This window comes from Lolium perenne, chromosome 2 (assembly GCF_019359855.2).
Source record: "Lolium perenne isolate Kyuss_39 chromosome 2, Kyuss_2.0, whole genome shotgun sequence".
Classification (NCBI taxonomy): Eukaryota; Viridiplantae; Streptophyta; class Magnoliopsida; order Poales; family Poaceae; genus Lolium; species Lolium perenne.
Window position 1 is genome coordinate 67,459,328 of NC_067245.2, and position 21,142 is coordinate 67,480,469.

Sequence of the window (21,142 nt, forward strand, 5' to 3'; positions counted from 1 at the left end):
AGCTGGCCATTTTTAATGGCCCATTGCAAACTTGCTATTTAGGCACAAATTCTAACTTTTGAGGTATATGTGCTTATATTCTTACTTAGTGCTAGATCAGTGTCCCAACACAATAATGATATGCCTCATATAAGAGCAATAGTCTTCTCTTAGAAAAGCTGAAGCGACAAGACTCAAAAACTAACTTTATTGAAATGCAAAGTTTGTTCTGCACGGTTTAAGTTCGTTTTGAAGTTTAACTTTTTTTATTGACTTGTACTTTTTATGAGTAGCAACTTTCATTCTAAATAGAGAGACTGTTAATTGAAGTGTTCCATCGGTCTTATTGGGAGCATGTGGTAGATTATTTTTGCGCAATACTGCTCGATCATGTCTAGAGAAATTGAGAATCATTTTTGTAGTTTGGAATATAACAGGTACATAGCTTATGATGTTGGTCTGATGTTCTCTGAAAGGTGTTAGTGACATATCTGTTTGAGTGCAAATTAAGCTTCACATCGCTGATATCCACAAGAATGACCTTCGTTGAAAGGCCTCTGTAGTTGTTAAGATCACCTACTTTTCGCTGTAATGGCAGATGCCGACCTTGGGGTTTTGAGGAGTATATCGACCCCCTCAAAGGTCTAATGATAGTAAGCACAAAAAATAATCTTAAGCCATTAATCAAACAAAGTCATTTATTAGCGTGAGAAATGCATACACACTTTATCTTGTACATGCTTCTAGCATATAATGTGCATACATTAAAATTCTGGTTTACACTATTATTTGACCCCGGTTACCAATTTAATATATGCAGACTAGAATTCATCTAAAGCTATGCACATGATCAGCTACAACCTCACATTTATAAGAAAATTTCAATATGCTCATAAACAGATCATCTTTTTTTGGCACCACACATCCCAGTTGTACTGGAAGAGTAATATAAAGGTGTTTCTCTTCCAAGTTTATGATTCTGACTACATGTGTACTGCTTGGCACTTGGTGATGTTGCCAGATTCCGAAGTGTAATTTTACTGTCATATTTTAAGAGAATTATTTGTTGAATTCCTTTTTATAGTCCAGTGCCCATTCTTATGTGATTAATGTTCTCATATTGTTCTATTCTTGAAGGGATATACTTGGAAGAACCTTGTGTTAGGATAGAAGCCTTGCTATTTACTTTTTTTAGAATTTTAATTCTTATAGATGGTGTATATAATTGAGGGGCACTGAACAGTGGCGGACACAGGAAAGAATTGGAGGGGGGGGGGGGGGGCACACCTCAAAAAAAAAATTTGTGCACCCCCCAAAATGTGAAAAACTTTTACATAATGAAGTAATGAACAATATACAAGACAAATTCATTGCATTTGAGTTCAATACATATATCAAATGTGCACCATTACAATACAAATAGTTCAAAACATTACAAGGGTCTAACATGATAGAATATAGCATAACTAGAAACTTACATCATTTCTTCAATCTACGGTTTCGCATTGCCATGAAAGTTTCAACAATGGTATCATCACTTACATGAATGAGCACCCCTCGCTCGATAAATATCACTAAGCAATGGTTCAAGAGATCATCACCAATACTATTTCTCAACTTGTTTTTCACTAGACTCATTGCAGAAAATACTCTTTCAACATTCATCGTCGCCACCGGTAGAAGCAATATCAATTTGGGAAGCATGTAAACTAAATCATAAACAACATGTTTTTTTGTTTCACAAGCTTAATAGAGAGCTCACCAAGATGATTGACACATTTGAATCTATCATCTTTTCTCGTGTCATCAATAAAGATCTCAAGTTAGGGTTCAAGTCTTAATAAATCCATGCTTGATATGTCATTGGGGTAGAATTGAGCAAGTCTCATTACCTTTTTTCCATCATAAGAAGCAAATGAATTCACGGGATTCAAATCCGCCATACAAATAAGCAAATCCATGTTAACCTCATCAAATCGATTGTCAAGCTCTTGAATAACTTGATCAACAACACCAAGATACACTTCTCTTCTATAACGATCATCATTTGTTTTCTTTTCATAATACCATTGTGATCTTCCATGAGCCACATAATTGGATTCCAGGGAATGAACTTCAATGCCATGAGTGTTGCAAAAGAATGTCATCATTGCAAGAAATATTTTCCATCCAAGTGATGACCTCATATCCTTCATTTTCTCCTTTTCCAATCCAACATGCGCCATTGCATTGGAAATATCTTGATCCTTCTTTTGCAAAGATATAGACAAGTCATTTGTGTAGCCAAGAACAACAAGCATCAAGTTGAGATTGAAAACAAAGTCAAATGATTCAAAGGCCGCGACAACTCCTCTTATTCTTGTCCACTCACTCTTTTGTGAAGGATCTTTTCCAATCCTTACAAGCACCTCAAGGATTGTGGGATACATATCAACAATGTGTAGAATGGTCTTGTAATCAGAGCCCCATCGAGTATCACCGGGTCTACATAAACTCATCTCTTGATTGAGTCCACTTCCACTTTCAATTTCACCCATCTCAAGTGCTTGTAAAACTTGTTGAGCTCTAACATCTCGAAGCATGTCATGACGCTTGCAAGAAACTCCAACGATATTGAACAAATAAGAAACATGATCAAAGAACCACACACATGCTTCATTATCCTTTTCCACGGCAATAAGAACCAATTGAAGTTGATGTGCAAAGCAATGTTTGCTTGTTTATGAAAAAGTAGCACAATTTTGCTACCCCTCTTCATTTCTACACAATTGACACATTCAAACGTTAACAATTCTATTTGTTACACACCGAGTCGGCGAGTCATACAATTGCAATTACCAAACAGAGAGAAATAAATATAAACTAACACAATAACTCAATAACAGACAGTCCTCGTGACCACGAACTGGGCTAATTGGGATTTTTCCATGGGGTACCTACAAAAATTCCAGGATTTCTGGGTGGGCCACCCCCCCCCCCCCCCCCCGCGCGTCCGCCCATGGCACTGAATAGCATTGTTTAATTTGCCAAAAAAGGACTGGTACATTGCATGACAACTGTTGCTACGACTGGGGCGCACAACACCAGTGAGGAGGCGCCCCATGGGGCGCCCCAACCACTAGTATTAAGAACCCACGTAGCACACAGAAGGCGTTTTCCATGTGTTATGCAGAAACCCTAATGAACGAAATAAAAACGTCCGCAGTACTTCCACCTGCGCAGGGAGTCCAGACTATCGTACAGAGTTGTCCTCTACGAGATCGTTTGCCTTATATCGTATACATTTATTTTGAAAAAAAGTGTGTGATGTAGGAGACATCACACACAGTTTCAATGTAAAAAAATGTGTGCGATAAAAAAAGAAGAGTGAAAAAAGAAAAATGCCAAGGACCAAAGTGCAAATTGTTCATAGCTTAAAATGAACAACTGTGATCCAATTTATGAGGTAAACTGGACCCAAAACCCTTACACATGAAGCCATTCGACGCGCAACACATATCCGAAAGCACACGTCGAGCACACACCTGTTGCCCAACCACTCGCCCAGAAGGCACCGGATTTGGACACACGGACTCGAAACCGTGTCACAACTAAAGCAAAATAGCTTGAAGCAAACCCTAGCTCCAGGGTGGCACACTTCGATGTACCGCCCAGCCAAAGTGCCTAGAAGAAGTCGGCGGATGTACAACAGAACTTGGATGGAACTGAGGATAGCGTCGTCCAAGCAATGTTGATGCCGATGTACATTACGCCCAAGATGCCCATGCTTCGAGCAGCGACCGGTTTTGACTCCAGTTCTCGACATGGAACTCACGAGCAACCCGCAGCAGTGGCTCCAAGAAGGGAACGATGATATAACAATGTCTCTTCCTGAACCAGTAAGCTAGGAGTAGGGTTTCCCCCATTGCCTAGGAGGAGGCATGGCGGAAGGTCCTGGATGACGCCTTCAAGAAGGTGACAGCGCCCGCAGGCGTTGCCATCGTCCAGTAGCACGGGGATTTCTCCAAACCCTTCCAGCAGCCCCACAATCCACAAAAGCAACAAGGAACCAAACATACGGCCATCACCCACGAGATTCCAGCATTCGTCGATGGCAAGGGATCCATCGACCACCTCGAGCTTCACCCCGACTAGCCCTAGGACGATGTCGGCCCTTCTTCCACGGTCCCGCGAGGGGAGGCAAGCAATAGAAATCGAAGAACCAACTCATATCGATGTCGTGCACCAGATCTCACCTGAGCACCCATCCTACCCGTGTGGCCGACGCCATCGGCAGCCATCACGCCCCTGGAACTATTGCACCACGTAGACCCTAATATGCCCAAGATCTATCCACGTAGTAATGCAGTAACGGATATGATATTGGTGATGTACCCTCGTAACCGATAGCAGTTAACGTTCCGCTAGAACATGGTTGGTGTAGACGTACTATCATCGCCGACCTCATGGTCGTGTAGAAGTCCTCACCCACGACGTCGAGTGACGCAGGTGCATCACCTAGTAGTTTCGCACACGTACGGTGCTCAACGACGCTCCCGGCTTCGATCCAGCGAGCTTGCAGAAGTAGATCTTCTGGATCTGGATCCCAGCAGCGCTCCCGCATAGTGGGTGTGGTATTGTCTCCCTCCGTGTGCAGTTCTTTGGGGAACCACACGGAGAAGAAAACTAGAGAGGGATACTTCTCTATTTTAATTGTGTATTTAATTTGCCCCTATGGGTCTCTTTATATAGGGGCAATACTTCATAAGGGGCAAGGTGGGACTAAAGAGGAGGTGGTGGGGAGCCCCCCCCCCCCCCCCCCCCACCACCATCGGCCCAAGCTGGGCTGGCCACCCCTCCCTTCCCTTCCCATGGGCCCCTTTCCATATGGCCCTTTTAATTAAATAAAACATATTTTAATTAAGTAAATATTTTTTAATATATTAATTCATTTAATTAACATATTAAACATATAGGTTAATTGGCTTTTTTCTGAGACACCTTTCGGACAATACTGGAAACCTATTCAGGGACATCTCTCTTAATTCTGATGAATCCAAAACTATCTTGAGTTTCGTTGAACCCTTAAGTGTTATACCCATGGTTCGGGAATAACACAGACATGATCCGGGACATGTGCAAGATTACAATGAGTTGTGTCATGCCTTAAGGGCTCCTAGGGTCCGGCTTATAATGGCTCCGAATCTAGGGTTACAAGCGTAGAGTCCCAACCGGATACGACTAAGTCCTATGCTACGCTAAGTATTCCTTGTCGTGCATGCCATGGATCTGACCGACATTAACCATGGGCTGAATCTGACAACTTGTCTCCGGGTTGATCTCCTCCACCTTGGTTCTCCGGCAATTGGGCCGCTCGTTTGGCCATTGGCCTCACCACCATCTGTGGGGAACCTGGGTTTGCCGGAATCAAGGCCCTACCGTGGTCTACCTAGTTAGAATATCCACAACACTCTTGCAATTTACGTATCTCGATCCACACCACTATAAAGTTTAAATCCACGGAATTGGGATCTGCTAATCCATCATACTTCTCAATAATTACTGCGTGTTGGCGAAACAACCAAGGCTCTCCTTGCTCTACCTTTATCCAATCTCCCATACACGAGCATCGGATCGTGAACACATTTGCTTCAAAGGCATGAAACTTCACCTCTTGAGTCAGGCTCCAGGCAACCCTCATATGTTTCTCAAAGGTTTGGGGACTAAAGTAATTTTTAGTATGAATTTTAGCCAAAGCCATCCACTTTATCCCCTCCTTCGATGCAATAGCTTCCTCTTCGAAGATCAGATCATCTTCCTCGTCCTCGTAAATCCCTAGACAATGTAACATATCATCCAAGGCCTCCTTCTTTCCTGATGCGCTCGATCGCTATGACCCGCTCACCGCATATGTTGTTGCCATGGCTGCTTGTAGAGATCAAAACCCTATCACGAGGGCTAACGATCGTGAGAGATATAGGAACCACCCAGGGAGACGAACCGTACGCGGGATCAAACAAATTCACTCTCTGGAACAGATTCCGTTGAGGGAGGAGGGAAACCCTAGATTGCCTCGCAGTCACCTACGAGCGCCTAGGTTTTTTCCGTCGATGGCTTTATTACAGCTTTATTACGTATATTCGATGACCAAGGATGATTAAGTAAAACTAGAATTTTAATTAGTCAAGACATGTGGTTTACATGATTTATTGCAAGCTAAACACAGCTCATGTTTCCCTCTACAAGCCCACGCTTTATTGGGCCATTGCTCGTTGAACACAAAACAAGTTGCACGACATAGGACTGGTCTAATGGGAAGCAAGTACCGGGCGTTCAATTATGGCTTTATTACATTAATAGAAATGAGATAAAATGAGAAATCTTTATCATTCAATCTTAATTCCAAGCACTGCCCATAGGTTAATCCACTTCAAGTAAAAAAATCCACTTCGAGTCAAAATCTTTGAGGAAATACTCTATTTATACTTAATCTTGATTTGGGAAGTTTTCTCTACCAGGGAAGTATTAGTGAAAATGTGGTGCCCATATAAATACTTAAAACTAGCGAGCCAAATCATCTCATATTTTTCCCACTTTGGTGACTACATGTATTTAGAATTATAGGATTATTTTGCATTTTAAAAAAATTGGTGGTTAAAATTTGGGCCCGGATTGGTCTAGGTTTGACCAGTTCGGTCAATGTTCTCGGCCGTAAGAAAAGCAAAGAAAAACCAGTTGGTTTGCCGCATGTGCCTGCCAGTGGGACCAGACTGTCACAAACATTGTTAAATGGGCTAAATCATACTATGATTTAAGTTGTTTGAAACAATTTACCATAAAATTTTGGTTCTTCGAAATTTTTCCTTCAGTTATGTGATTATGTGATATACTTGCCCCGCCAGTTGTGATTTTGTGAAATTTGCTCTTTTTCTTAGTTATACATGGAACACAGGCATGTTATTTGTGTGCTCGACCGTGATCAAGCTGGTTGTTAGATCATGCGGTGGGCATGCATCGTAGCTCTGTGTCAATCTTCCGCCTATATATATCCATCTAAGGAACCTTGCTCATGAGTATCTCCTTGGTTCCCAAACCACATGTGGTTTTAGTTCCTCTTTTGCTTGTAAAAACAGCTAGTTTACCCTTGTTCGATGTAGTGTAGCTAGCTGAGACTTTGGAGGAAACCAAAACACTGTAACCCTACGTCCGTAGTTGGAACATCGCCACCTCCTCCCCTGCAGCGGCCGGTTCACTGCTTGGGCAACCTGGCACAAGTGTTCCCGTGCCTACCCTACCTGACCTACGCGACATCAGCGCCAACGCAGCTTTGGGCCAGTTCGGCGTTCTGGTGAAGGGCGACCCACGCATCATGCGCGCACCAGCGGGACAGCTCAGGCCATACATCAACGGCACGATCGACGTCATGTGCATCCCGAGCTGCAGCTTCTCTCCTGTCTATGTAAGTCGAGCCGCTGGGGCAGCTGATCTTCCGGAAGATGCCCCTTTGGTGAATGGCAATTAGGTTAATACGGAGACAGGCAGATAAAGCGTACCAAACGATATGTACAACTGTAAACCAGACTCTGTAATCGTGTAAGCCAATATGAAAGGTTGTATCCTGTATCCATCATCAATGCAATATACTCGTACATAGTCCTACTTGATTCACTCACTTTCACTCAGTCCTGTACCAAACGCTACGTAAGCGGCACTACCACGCGACTGCCGGTGGCGGGGCGTCCCCGCATCCGCGTGCACCGGCGGGACAGCTCGCGGCGGCTGTGTCCCATCTTTCTCCTCCAGATGGCCAAGGAAGGCCAACATGAACGGCTGCAGCCGCGCCCGCGACCAGACCCTACTGCTATTGATTCCTGCTTCCGAGACTCCCCGCGACGAGGTCGTCGACGGCGGCTTATAGCGCAGAGCACGAGACTCCCCACGACGAGTTTCATCAGAATTCCCTTGTGCCAACTTTGAGTTATCCTCCTTGTCACCTGACGAACAAGCACAAAGTTGTCATGCAGATTTCTCGCATTCACGAACGCCGATTAGTTTGGGCTTGCGAGTCTCGCCTTGAGGCAATTTGCCATAATCTTCGGAAACAACTTGGAGAAGCTGTGCACAAACTTATGAGCCTAAAATCTCCCACCTCCGAGGCATCCTGCTTTTTGGGAATCAGTGTTATCAGAGCTCGATTTAGCCTGCCGAACCCTCTGCTATCGACCACCCCAAGCTTGATAAGCCCCGCCATGATGCCGTTCTTAATCACCGACCACGCATGCTGATAGAGCGCACCTTTTCATCTGGGTGAGGGGCCCGGTTCGGCGGCAGCTCCTTCATCACTCCCCGCACCTCTTCTTCCGTGAATATCCCCTCCAAACTCTTCAGATAATGTGAAGGCAGGTTGAGCGCTTCCAAATCAATGGTATGGTCCCTACTACGGATGGATCCGAGCTTCCTATATGTCTATGTGAATATCTCGACCTTGCTCTATTGGTCAGTGACGATCTCGTTGCTCCAGCGTATGGCAGGAATGAATTTTCTTCATTCGCCTACCATTGGCGACTCCGTGGAACAGCCTGGAATTGGCATCTCCCTCTCTAAGCCAGCTGATCCGTGATCTTTTTCTCTCAATTGTCCGCTCCAGTGATGCTGAGCCCCAGCACATGTAATTTCAGAGTTCTGGGGAGCCAAAGTTCTCCCTGGGAAAGCTGCCTTGACTCGAGCGCGATGCCTGAAAATGATTGTGTTTGCGATCCTGGAGTTACTCCGCTGCGTCCCTGAACAGCGCGTCAAGGCACCGGAAAGATAGAATCGTCGCAGATCCATGCCTTCATGATGGCCTCCTCAAACCCCTCCAATTTTAGAGCACCGCCAATTATCTCTTTTACACAAGTCACATAAAATATCATTTTTTCGCTTTGTGTGCGGACATAGAATGTTCGGATGTACACCTAGAATTTTTTTCAGATTATTTTAACATTTTGAAATGTGTTTATTGGGCAATGGTTGCATCTAATGAGCCAAAATGTATATCCGGTACTAAAGACTGTCCCAACTTCAAACCAACCAGGGTAACCAAACTACATAAATATCACATCTTCATAGCAGCATCCAGCTATATGATTCATACAGTTGCCCGACTCCCAACATGATAATGTGCAGAAGCCTATTATTACAAGAGCAGCTTCGCTAAGAAACATAATGACGGGTCCATGCAAGAGCCTCTCGTGGTGCGGTAAATACAGTAAGTTCACGAGAGGCCACTTAGCAATGGCTAACTTAAAATCCTCGGCAAGCTACATCAGGGACATTATAGCGCCGATATCTCTTTTATCACCTGCTCCTTGTCTGCCTCAAACTGCTCATCCTCTGAAAAAGTCGTAAAAGCACTATTAGTTCTTTTTTTTTTTGGAAGATCCAGCAGAATTAGTTCACACGGAATTGTTTATAAATTAAATCCTAGAGCAAGAGATGACAACAGCAGAAACCTCAACAAAGAAAAATAATTTATACCAGCTGATCGCCTGAAAATGTAACTGAACCATAGCAAGTACAAACTGTTTGTCAAAGTAGGCAACTACCTTTGTCAGTCTTGAATCCAGCAAAGAAGCGAAGAAGCTTGCTTCTATTTGTAACCAATATGTTCACAACCTCAGCTGGTTTGTTTTTATTTGCAGCAAACAGCTGAAATATGAGGCGAAAGAATAATCAGACTAAGCATAAGACATACCTTCAGTTTTTTATAGGGTATAAATTTGTTACGATATATGTACTCACCTTAAACACATGGAATGCTTCTATTTGAATATTCTTGCTTGAGTCCTAGAAATTTTGAGAAAAAACAATAAGATTTACAACACAGTAATGTTTACGGGAATCATGCAAATGACACAGTAAGGCGACACTCTGTATTTTAACTATGATCATCTGAAAGAAGTTTGTACAGCTAAAAGGTAATCACATCAGAGTTTGAACCAAGGTATAAAAACTGGTACTTCTGAAATGTAGTTTCACATGAGCAATGACTCCTTTAGTGGCATAAGATGATATTTGCTTCGTGCACATTAGGCATTAGCAAAAAGTACATCATTGTATCCAATTTATTCTTTGTAATTCCACAACCAGCAGCAACATAACCAATATCTTACGGCATATATTGGGGACTAGAGTTCTCGCATATCCCAGCAGAGACCATTTATATTGCCAATGGGAGAGAAATCGCACCGAAATTAACCGATGCCAACTTATAACCCCAATTCTAGCTTACTCCAGCTATTTTGGAGTAATGATTTCAAGACTAGGATGTGCAAAACTCTATTAACAGATGGAAAGTAGAAGGAAACATGTACCAGTAGCCCTTCAGAGACTAGATCAACAAAGTTACAAATAAGATCAAGAGAGAGTGGATTTGGTGTTCAGGAGGGTACGTGCGCACGCCTTCATTACCGTTGGATCAACGTTGAGATTCATTTTATGGCTCACGGCGACCATACGGCGTGAATCTCTTTTTGGCTGTTGTCGTATTATTAAAAAGCAGCCCCAGCATCTTCCCCACTACTCCACTTCCTCCACAACAGCCAGACCCAAACCATGTCCTCCGCCGCCAACCCCTTCCCCGCGCATGGCGGCGGCCGCCCCGCGCCTCTCGGCTCAGAGCACCGGTGCCGCCTGCCGCCGCCGCTGGGAAGACGACGAGGCAAACCGCTGCCGATCTTCAACGCCATTGAGGCCGGGGTTGCCGCCGTACAGCAGGCCCTGCTGCTCTAACGGCCACGAACCTGGCGTCTTCGCTGTGGTGTCCCTGCCCAAGGAAGAATCAGAGCGCTACCGCCCTGGCCAGAAACACTGCCGCCGCTGAATCGATTTTGGGACGCTCGATTTGAGCCGCAAGGCCGCTCCTCGAGCTGTACCACTCCTCCTCCTTCCGCCATGGCATCTCCGAAGGTGAGCCTTCCCAGCTGGGCATGGGCAGCGCGCGGGGTCGTCTGGGCGGCGGTTGCCTCGCGCCGGCGGAGGAGGAGCCTGGGCGCACTGCTCCCGATGTGGCTGCTGGCCGCCGCCGCTGAGATCCTCGAGCGCGAGGTGGGGAAAGAGGGGCACGACAGCGGCCTTGATTCTGGTCCGGTCCAGCTCTGTTTGGAGCGATACAAGCACTACATCAGCAAAAAAAATTGGTTTCTTTTTATCCTGCTACGTGATTCTTTCTTCTTTTCTGAACTGGTGGTGTAGTGTTTGTAAACTGATAGAGATTATTTGGTAAACACGGCAGTCCACAGCGTTTTAGTCCCAGAATCGACTGTTCCTCCTGGTTTGTGTGATTCGACGGCAAGAACAACTTCACTAACAGCACGTCCAGGGACCTCTCTCCCCTTGTGCCGGTAAGAACAACTTTTGTACAGGCTAATTACTGTATTTTATTTACAGGCTAACGGTAGAATAAACGGTGTTAGACACGTGTCGCATAGCAAGCGCGTGCTCACCTACCCATGTGGACACCAGCGTTCATCCGAAGATCAAGATCAGGTTAACAAGCCTGATTCCACTACATTCCTTAGAACAGAAAAAATGACAGAAGTTATTAACATTCCTTTGGAAAATAACTTTAGATAAATAAACGCCAGATGCAAATGTTCAGGGGGGCTTCAGCATAGATTCTATAAGGTCAGGTCCAAGGATATATCTTGTCATAAGTACAGGCAAGGTTGTGCATAAACAGCAACCTCCTTATTTCTGGCATACATAAACATTGGGATTTGATGATTAATGAATGACGAACGACTAACTGAGTAATAGTTTACTGAGTGAAATCAAGTGTTTAATCCCAAATGTATTGGTTTAACCAATGGTTGTCTACACCTATAAAGTTGATGTCGAAGGATGGATTGAAGAAGATTATATATAGTTTTATAATCCTTTTAGTGGTTCCAAGAATCACTTAGGACAAGCCATACTATAAAGAGGGGTAATATATCTAAGCTAGTGGATGTTTCTAGATGTTGCCTGGTTAAGGCTCAATCTTTTTCCAGCATATATCCTTTGAAATCTCTTCAAGAGACAACTTTTGTGACACCAGTTTTGATAACAGATGTATTGAGATTGGCCTCCATTGTGAGGGCTGAAACTTAGCAGGGCTAAGTTGCTTCAACCTCGTAGAGGCATAGAGCTTCAATAGTTGTATGACCGGTGTTGAAACTGGTTCTACCAAGAATGGCCACTGTGTCAGGAGTTAGGGAAACCTGTTTTTTGGGGCTGACCTAAGTGTTTTGCTTCAAAATTCGATGCAACCGGTTTTGAAGCCAGTGCTTCCAAGAATTACTACTGTTGTTGTCAACCAAGTACTGGTTTGTTGCTTTCGGAAGTACCGGGATTTTGATCTAATCTTGCGCACATCCTGCGCGTGTGTGTATGCCGGTTTGCTTACTGTAACCGGGTTTGGTTTCGGTGGAACAGCGTACACTGTGTTTTAGAATCTCGGTGGCACCAAATCTCAAGTCGGCATCACCAGGGAAATTGTTGTGGCATAGCTCTGCGGAGTAAATCATCAATCCCTATGTGACCGGCCATTAGGGAAGCCTTTTCCGCTGTGCCTCTTGTGGCTTCAGAGATCTGACCGCTGCTTTAAATCTGTGTAAATGGTTTGAAGCTGGTGCTACCGGGGAAGGAATCTTTGACCATGAAGGCTCTTTTCTGGTAACAGCCCCCTTTGGGCTCAAGCCACCGCCCCCTTTGGGCTCGGGTAAGACTTTGAGCTGTTGCACCTACACTCTTCACTTAGTAAAAGCCTCCTCTTGAACTTGAGTACCATCTTAAGAAAGGTAATCTTTGTGTGTGATAGAACTTAGGTGGGAATCAACCATAGAGATCTTGATTATTACTCTCGGGGATTTGGCATCTCCCATCTCCTAGCCAGCTAGGGGACGATGAGCCTGGTCTGGGGATCACCTCAAGATTCACCATGAGCAATTGGCAGGTATTTTGTGAACTTAGCTTGCTGGAAAGAAGGTAAAGTCCAAGTGACTTCAGGGCTACGCGCTTAAGCCTCTCCAACAAAGACGTCAAGTCGTGCCAACGCCTCCATTTTTCAGTAAGTTGGAAGCTGAAATACTTACATCAAATACAGTAAACTTACCCTTAAGAGATTCATCAGAATCATAAGATTATCTTTTGAACCAACATATCGCATCATGACGGCAGAATTTGATCGATCAAGCAGCATGTCTCCCAACAGCTGGAAGAAAATAAAAGCATTAAGAATGAGAAACTTAATAAATAGAAAATGTATACAAGATACTGAAGAAACTAATAATGATGTACTAAAACAAACTAACACTGCTAAAATAGAACCCAACAGTAAATAGGTGTTCCTTGCAAATAAAGAACAGCGAATGTGCAATTGCTCCCAGGGAAAACAATCCTGGCAAATGGCAACAAGCTTTGGACATTTTAGTTGGTCCCATTGAAATACAGGACATTTTGTATTTTAACTGAAATTTGAAGAGCTAACTAGACTATGAACACAGCACAACGTGCAAGCGTCAAGGTTTGTCCATTGAGTTCCCTTGGGCCAAGGATGGAAAGCTATCTCTCCCTTGACATTTTTCTATTATTTCTGCCACGTGAGTCTTGCAGCTCCAAAAAAAAGCAAGCCTTCGATTGACTAGGGGCAGAAACTGGGATGTGCTGAGCAGATTGTGCATGGGGATCTTGCCACCAGGCGCATTAGGTTGGTAATAATGTGACTGTGGATTCTTTTACCAATGTCTTAAAATATCAACTAAAAATGGATTCAGAAGTCAACAAAATTTACAAAAAAAAAATCAGGTTTCAGTGACTTAGGTGTGAAGCGTTACACTCGAAAAAACGAGATGTTTATGCTTGGTTGTTCCTATCATAACAGAAAAGGGCTCATGAAAGTTCACTGCAAGCTCTTCATAATGACATTATTCAGGCACGATGACAATACAAACCATATTTCCAGTTACAGAAAAGCACAAAATACAGCAAATCTACAAAGATCCGTACATATGATGGTAAACAGTACAGCCACTACATACCAAATCAGTATGGAATGCATAGAACAGAATAGTAATAATGTAATACCTTGATTGCTTGCCTTTTTGTTATGTAGTTGGTTGATGATAGCAGCCTAGAGTTGAATTCTGCAAAGAACTGAGGAAAAGGGATGGAAAAGGATTAGGAATCAAATGAGGCAAAACAGAATGCAGAAAGAATGGCAACAACTATGCCATTGGTAGCATTTGGGACATATACTTAACAGACACTTAGCAATGCATCATAACAACAAAGTAAGCTATGATGACAACCAAGCTAGGGACAGGAAGAATACAATTTAGCCGCATACAATCCAAGAAGTGCCCATGCAGTGAACAGAAGAATAAGAATCGCAAATACACTGAAATAACCACATCTACAGTTTGGCCACCTGACCAAGTTAATAACCCCAGCCAAAAAAAAAAACTCATGAGATACGCGCACAAAAGCACTCAAAACACAATAGAGCATGCATTGGGATCAGGGCTTGTGTTCTTTTAATAGTAATTCACCGCTAAGGAACTGACAAGGAACCTGACATGGTTGGATCATGAGGCTTTAAGGCATGTGGACAATTAGGAGACAACCATGTTTGTAAATGGCATAGTTTAATGATGATGCAGAAGTACTCACCCAGTCATAGTTCTTGGAAAGAAATTCCGCCACGGTTGCTTTATGCCTTGTCAGGAGTTCCTGTTTAAAGTAGAAAAGAACGAACTCATGTATGCACATGTGACTAAGCGAGAAAGAACAGTAATGGGGTGATAAAACTGTAGGAACTACCAAAGCAAGAATGTGTGTTCCTATATTTTTATACTAGCTTCAAAGTTCAAACTCATGAAATATTTGCTTGCGGATATAGTTGTGTCATCTTGTATAATTTTAGTAGGGCTTAAGTATACAAGTTAAGTAGATAAGCAAGTCAGCTTAATAGTTTTTCCACAAGTCTGGCTTCTTGAAGCGGCAATAACTGCCGCGCCACATTAAACAAGCAACAGTGCTACGTTACATATATTTTACAATGCTCATTACTATGCAATTAGCAAAATGAACTACTCCCTCCGATCCATATTAAGTGTCGGGGCTTTAGTCCACATTTTTTGGATAAATTTGAACTAAAGCCCCGACACTTATTATGAATCGGAAGGAGTAATAAATATTACATGCAATAATACTCTAAAGCAGTTAATGTCTGAGCAAACACAAGCTTGGTTTAGTTCATAATTCGGTATTTAAAGCAAGAGCAGGAATGAAAAAGCAACACACCTTGAAGGTTGCAGAAGCATCTGATGCTATGTCAAAATTTGGAAGTTGTATATAGTCAAAGAACTTCTTCATGTGGTCAGACTCTAAAACGTACCTGCAGATAAACACATACTAAGGTAATCAAACACCATCTGTGCAACTCACAATTAATACAGCATTTGATTATATGTAAATAGATTAGTTCATGCGTAGACCATCTGTACTATTCTAGAGAAAAATGCGAGCTTAAAAGACAACTCCCAAGATCAATCAAATCAAACTACAAAAGCATGTCACTTCTGACCTACTCCCTCCATCCTGTAATACAAGATGTTATTACAACCTGCTAACTCATATATTGGTATCTTATACTATGGGATGGAGGGAGTACTTTTAAATGCATACAACATTCATGCAACAGGGTATCGGTGTTACATATTTATTGCTGTATTGTAGAGGTGCAGACACAAGTGATTGAAGAGTTCACAACCACAGGTGCACTGTACAGGGATCGGCAACATCCATTTTCAATTTTCTATTCATGGCTTGTAAGTTTAGTGTGCTTTCTGACCCATTCCGACAAAAAAGAACAATCGTGGGACATGTGGAATACATATTCGACCTCTTGATATATAGGTTAGGAGCCATAGAGGTTGGGTCAAATTTAAAAGATTATTTTAGTGTTTGTGTCTGGCTTTCTTTTGGATCGCATGGGCTGTATCTTCAATCTGTCAATTGTTAATAGTAGGGTTAGCCCCTATAGTTTTCTCATCCTATGGTTCTTGCATTGATAGGTATATGGGCGATAGTTTAACTGTGACACAAATTTATTTAAGCTTGACGTGACAACTAAGTGCAATACAGTAATGTCACCTTGCAATACTCTGATGGCGTATGCATTCCCTCAGCATGGCACCATAGTGTAAAGCAATATCCATATTCTCATACCTGCGAGGTGAAGAAATGAACAAATCAAACAGCAGTAATAGAAAGTAATTAACAAAACAGAAGCAATACTTGGACACAATAACCATGTAGCTTGTGCAATTTCAAATAACTGGTAACATTTGCTGTAAAATCATGGTATCAAATTAAGTTGCTTGCTTTACAAATGTATTGCTACATTCTATGTCCCAGAAATATGAAGGCTCTACCATTTAAGCCCCTTAAAATTAAAATTGACCAGAATCCAAGGGTGATAAATGGGAAAAAAGTGAGGTGCAAAAATCAAATGCATATAGTAAACCATCACGAATGTACTGCGGGGGGGGGGGAGATGCATCAGCTCAAATGCAGCCTGATACATGAATTACATCACGAATCCAGTATCTGCTAACTGTATATTTCATAATCAAAATCCATTTTATAATAGAAGACACTAATAATCGCCCCAGTACTGTTGCAGGCAGAGATCGTGCAAACCACGCAAGAACTAAGAGGGCATGTTTCTTACATGATCTAAATTTGGAAAGAGTAACAAATATATATTTCAGCAACACAAAAGGAGAAACACATGCACCCAATGATATAAACTAAAATTTGAAGCGAACCATAATATTATGTTTCTTCATATGGCCTAGATTTACTTCAGAGTTAGAAGTAGCTAGTTGCCTAATCAAGAGTTAAGTGGGATATGCAGAACACAGTAGCACGCAGCTTAATGCAAGTGCTCAAGTAACAGTAACACGCATGGAATAACAATAGAGAGATAAAATTCACACACAAAAAAGATTAACAAACAAAATGAGAAAAAATCCCAATTTCTTATTAAAAGAACAATGTGGCTTTTATTTACTTGTGACTCACCCAGAAATTAAGGTGTCTAAAAGATCCTTATTTGACTCTAGGTACTCAGACGCAACTATCCGCGAGGAGACTTGCTGTCTTTGCAAGTTTGCAACAACTTGAGTAGCATCTTTCCTGGTCTGTAACAATCCAAAGTGCAAACAGATGTTATCTATGAAATAAGTATCCATCTAAACGACAGCAATAAAAAAATTATTCACTTAACAAAATATTTTTGTAGTCCTCTAATGATCTACGAAAACAAACTCAAATTATGTACCTCCAGGTTTAATTTCGGAATACAGATAATTAATAATCGTAGAGTGTTCTCTCTGAAGAACTCTTGGGTCAACTGCACACAAGCTTCAGTCACAGGCTCATGTTCGCCGTTGCCATAGAGAATACACTTCAATTCCCTTATATTTTTGCTTAATTCTGCCATCTGCGTAAACAATTTTAGCTACAGTTAGTATACAGAAATATGTTATTTGAATTGAGAGGGTATTATTTATTTTGAGAACAAACTGAGCAAAAGACTGAAATTTCGCTTTGATGCATAAAACCAGAGCCGTATAATACCATGTGCCAGCACACGTTCCAAACAATGTCTTCTTTAGAAGGATATCACTAATATTACTCCAGGAAGGCATTTACTGCTCAAAATGAAGATTTTTATTCATAGTTACCGCTTGTAGCTTGCGGGGCACATGTAGCGATTCGTTCTGAGCATAAAGCAGTTCGCACAGTTCAGGGCGGTCACGACCTCGTTATTTCTCGCCGCTCAGCCGAGAACTATTAAGTTGAGATAATTCCGTTCACAAATTAACTATTTCATACTTTGTCTTGATACGTGCCAACGGACAATGGCTCACTAAAGTGTTACGGACATGGGCTCATGGACGTTGGGCCGCACGGCTTCCCATCAATTAGGCCAAATCGCTAGTTTGTGGCCCATGTACGGCAGCTCCAACCGAATAAAAGGCCAGTTTGCATGGAGGGAGACGCTTAACAAAATAGAGTTGGCGGTAGCTTCCGCCTCCTGAATTCTTGCTTACCCCCCATCCTGGTGCTAACCTATGATCGCCGTGCAGCGCTAAAATTCGTACATCGCTCCCACTTTGCTGTTGGGACAATGTCATCATGATTCTCAAGTGGCACCTATGGGATGCCCACAACAACCTTGCATCCAACAACGTCCAGGGATTCGTGCCCGACTTCCTGCGGGGCGATGCTGCCCATGTAGACCTTTCGAGTGAACTCCGACTACTCTGCACGCACCACTCTTGCTGAGTAGCAGGATCACTACGTGAGCCATAATAATTGAGAAGTTCACACTTGTCGCACAATCCTGCCCGTTTCCTACGCCGAGTGTACCGTTACAAGAAGGGCATCGAATTATGAGCTTATTATGACAAGTCATCAATCATTCTATCACACGCCCATCTGCAACATTATCATAATTGACATATTTATTTATGCCCATGTATCATAAGCGTTCCCCAGACCCCGCACAGTGCGGGAGCTCTCAGCACTGGGTACGTCCATGTATCGTAAGCGTAAGCGTACATCGAAATATGAGCCTATGATGAGAAGTAAGCTGTCGATCATCTATCACACGCGCATCTGCAACATTATCATAATATACTGAAGTAACGTATTTGTGGTCATATAAACCAAAATGGTACCACTCGGACTTCCGTGAACCAGCTCATTTCTATCACCATCGTGGATCACAAGGAAGTAAACCAGACATTAGGTACTAGAACGGCCTAAATAGTAGTAGCAAATGGAGCAGCGCGCGCTCATGCTTTCATGGAAAATAAGAGTACGGACCACAAATCATGCCAAATCGAGAAATGGATAAAACAGTTTTCCGCTCTCATGGCGCGATCCGAGCCAAATCCGTGGGCAGGGGAAGGGGATCGGAAGAGGGGAGGGGAGGCCTGCCGGAATTCGGTCTCACCTTCTCCTCCCGCTTGGCGTCGGCGCCGCGCGAGGCGGAGTGGAGGTCGAGGTAGATGAGGAGCTCGCGCGTCTGCCTCACCACGTCGGCCGGGGTCCGCGGCTTGGACTTGAAGAGGCCCTTCATCTTGGCGCCGTCGTCCGCGGGCGGCGGGGCGGCGAGGCGCGGCGGAGAGGGCAAGGGCGAGGCGGCGGGCCTCCTCCGCCCCGCCGACCCGAAGGAGAAGCAGCCTCGGAACAGCGCCACGGCTCCCGAGCTCGGCGCGCGACGCCTGCCTGCCTCCTCCGCTGTGGGACGGGCGCGATCCGACGGGGCGCGGCGCGGCGATGGGCTCGGTCGCGCGGCGGTGGTGGCCGAGATCGGAGATCCCCGAACCTATCCACCGGTGCGGCGCGGCGCGGACGAGGTGGGCGTGGGCTGGGACCCGGATGGTGGTGCGTTTCTCGACGCTTCCTTCCTTTGCCTGCCTTGTCCCTTCTCCTTGTCCCGTTTCCTGCTCCGCCTGCAAATGTTGTGATCAACTTTGGATTCCGTGATCTACCTATACACTTTGCCTACTGTAGGTGTAGCACACTACCCCTAGACCTATCTCGGAGGGGTGTATTCTCCGAATCTCAATTTTAGTGAAAATCGTATATGAATCGAAATTCGAAAATCGATTCAAATAGATATTCCAGTGTGAAACCTAAACATATTCGACAGTCAGATTGAAGGCCATTGTCCATCACTTCAAAAACTCCAATGATGCTAATGACCTGTTCACCTTGCACGTCACCACGGCTCTTCTTTTTCCCCTCTCCTTGCACGGGTGATCCGAGCACAGCACCCACGGAATTTGATCAGTGCCGTCGTCTACAGCAGTACTACTACTACAGCTCCAATCCACAGGAGATGCAAAAGAATATCCAGCAAAAAAGGTCCGGACATCCCGTGGCTCAAAGGGCCATGGATGCTTTCAAACGTCAAAACAATGGCTGAATGAATGAATCAATCAAACTACTCCATCTCGTGTCATATTTCGAATTGTGTTTCCTTCTTTGACTTGAATTTTCAGTATAAGTGGAAAATGTAAAACCGGACCTCTAACAGATGGTTCAACACACACCATAAGGACTTTGGTCCCAACCTTTTGCATAACACTCTACATTGACTTGGCACTCTGCTTCGATGTTGACCGGTGTATTGGGATTCAAAGAGCAGCGTGCTGTAACAGCAGAGGTTGTTTTCCCACAAGCAGTGTGATGGCAACAATGCAAAAGTGGTCGTCGATTACAACGACAATTAAAGACAATAAATAAGAGAAAAAAATTGTTTTTGAAACAATTAATTACTGCTAATGCAACCGTTAGCTCAACAAAATTTTGTTTCTTACAAAGGAAAATGAACCAATGTTTATGGGATCACTTGATATGTGTCTCATAAACATGGTGCTACAAAAAACAAAGCATGGATAAGCGAAAACTAATGAATGCAAACATGCAATTGCTATAATTCTCGACTATGAGTAAACATCTACATGTGCATCACGTTATAATGTCAGCACACTCAGCATCCACGCGGGCATGGGCCGTGACTCCCTCTTTGGCACCAAAATTATGTCACATCAGAAAATTGAGTACGTACCACGGAGCTATGCCTTAAGAATTTTGATATGATGGTGTGCATCGGTTCTTGTCAAAAAAAATCAATGGAAACAGGTGCTTTTATAAAGAAAATATTCAAAATGGGAGAGATCCACCATCTTTGCCATTGTAATATACTCTACGGTTATCAAGTATAGAATTTAGAACGAGCAATAATATATATCTACAAATATTTCAAAGACAACCATAACAAAGGTATCACACTGAAGAAATCATCTCATGCTCAAAGATCCACAATTAAAGATACATAAAAATGATTGTAATCGTGTGGGCCAGCTTATTCGATCTAAAGCAATAATAGCAAGTAGAGATATTAGATCCAACTACCACCACAAACCAATTGTTTTGGGTTGTACTACTCTCTATTGACCATGGAGACAGCAAAGGAGGCGATGATGGTGGCAGAGATGTGTTCGAAGGGGATTTCGGGAGCACTCCCCCTCCAATCTTCTCTGGTGATGCCTTCGTTTTTTTCTCTATTTCTGTTATGTCT

The 21,142-nt window shown here is 43.3% G+C and overlaps 1 protein-coding gene across 1 annotated transcript; it reads right to left on the bottom strand.

The window, feature by feature from the left end:
* Positions 1–9,017: 9,017 nt before the first annotated feature.
* On the bottom strand, positions 9,018–19,520 carry LOC127332860 (putative MO25-like protein At5g47540). Its single transcript, XM_051359195.2, has 11 exons — positions 19,007–19,520; positions 17,324–17,485; positions 17,065–17,183; positions 16,132–16,206; positions 15,280–15,373; positions 14,647–14,706; positions 14,062–14,130; positions 13,091–13,189; positions 9,739–9,783; positions 9,543–9,645; positions 9,018–9,330 (listed from the first exon to the last, which is right to left on the bottom strand). Exons 1-11 carry the CDS (start codon positions 19,130–19,132, stop codon positions 9,272–9,274), a joined length of 1,011 nt encoding a protein of 336 aa, XP_051215155.1. The 5' UTR covers positions 19,133–19,520; the 3' UTR covers positions 9,018–9,271.
* Positions 19,521–21,142: the final 1,622 nt, after the last annotated feature.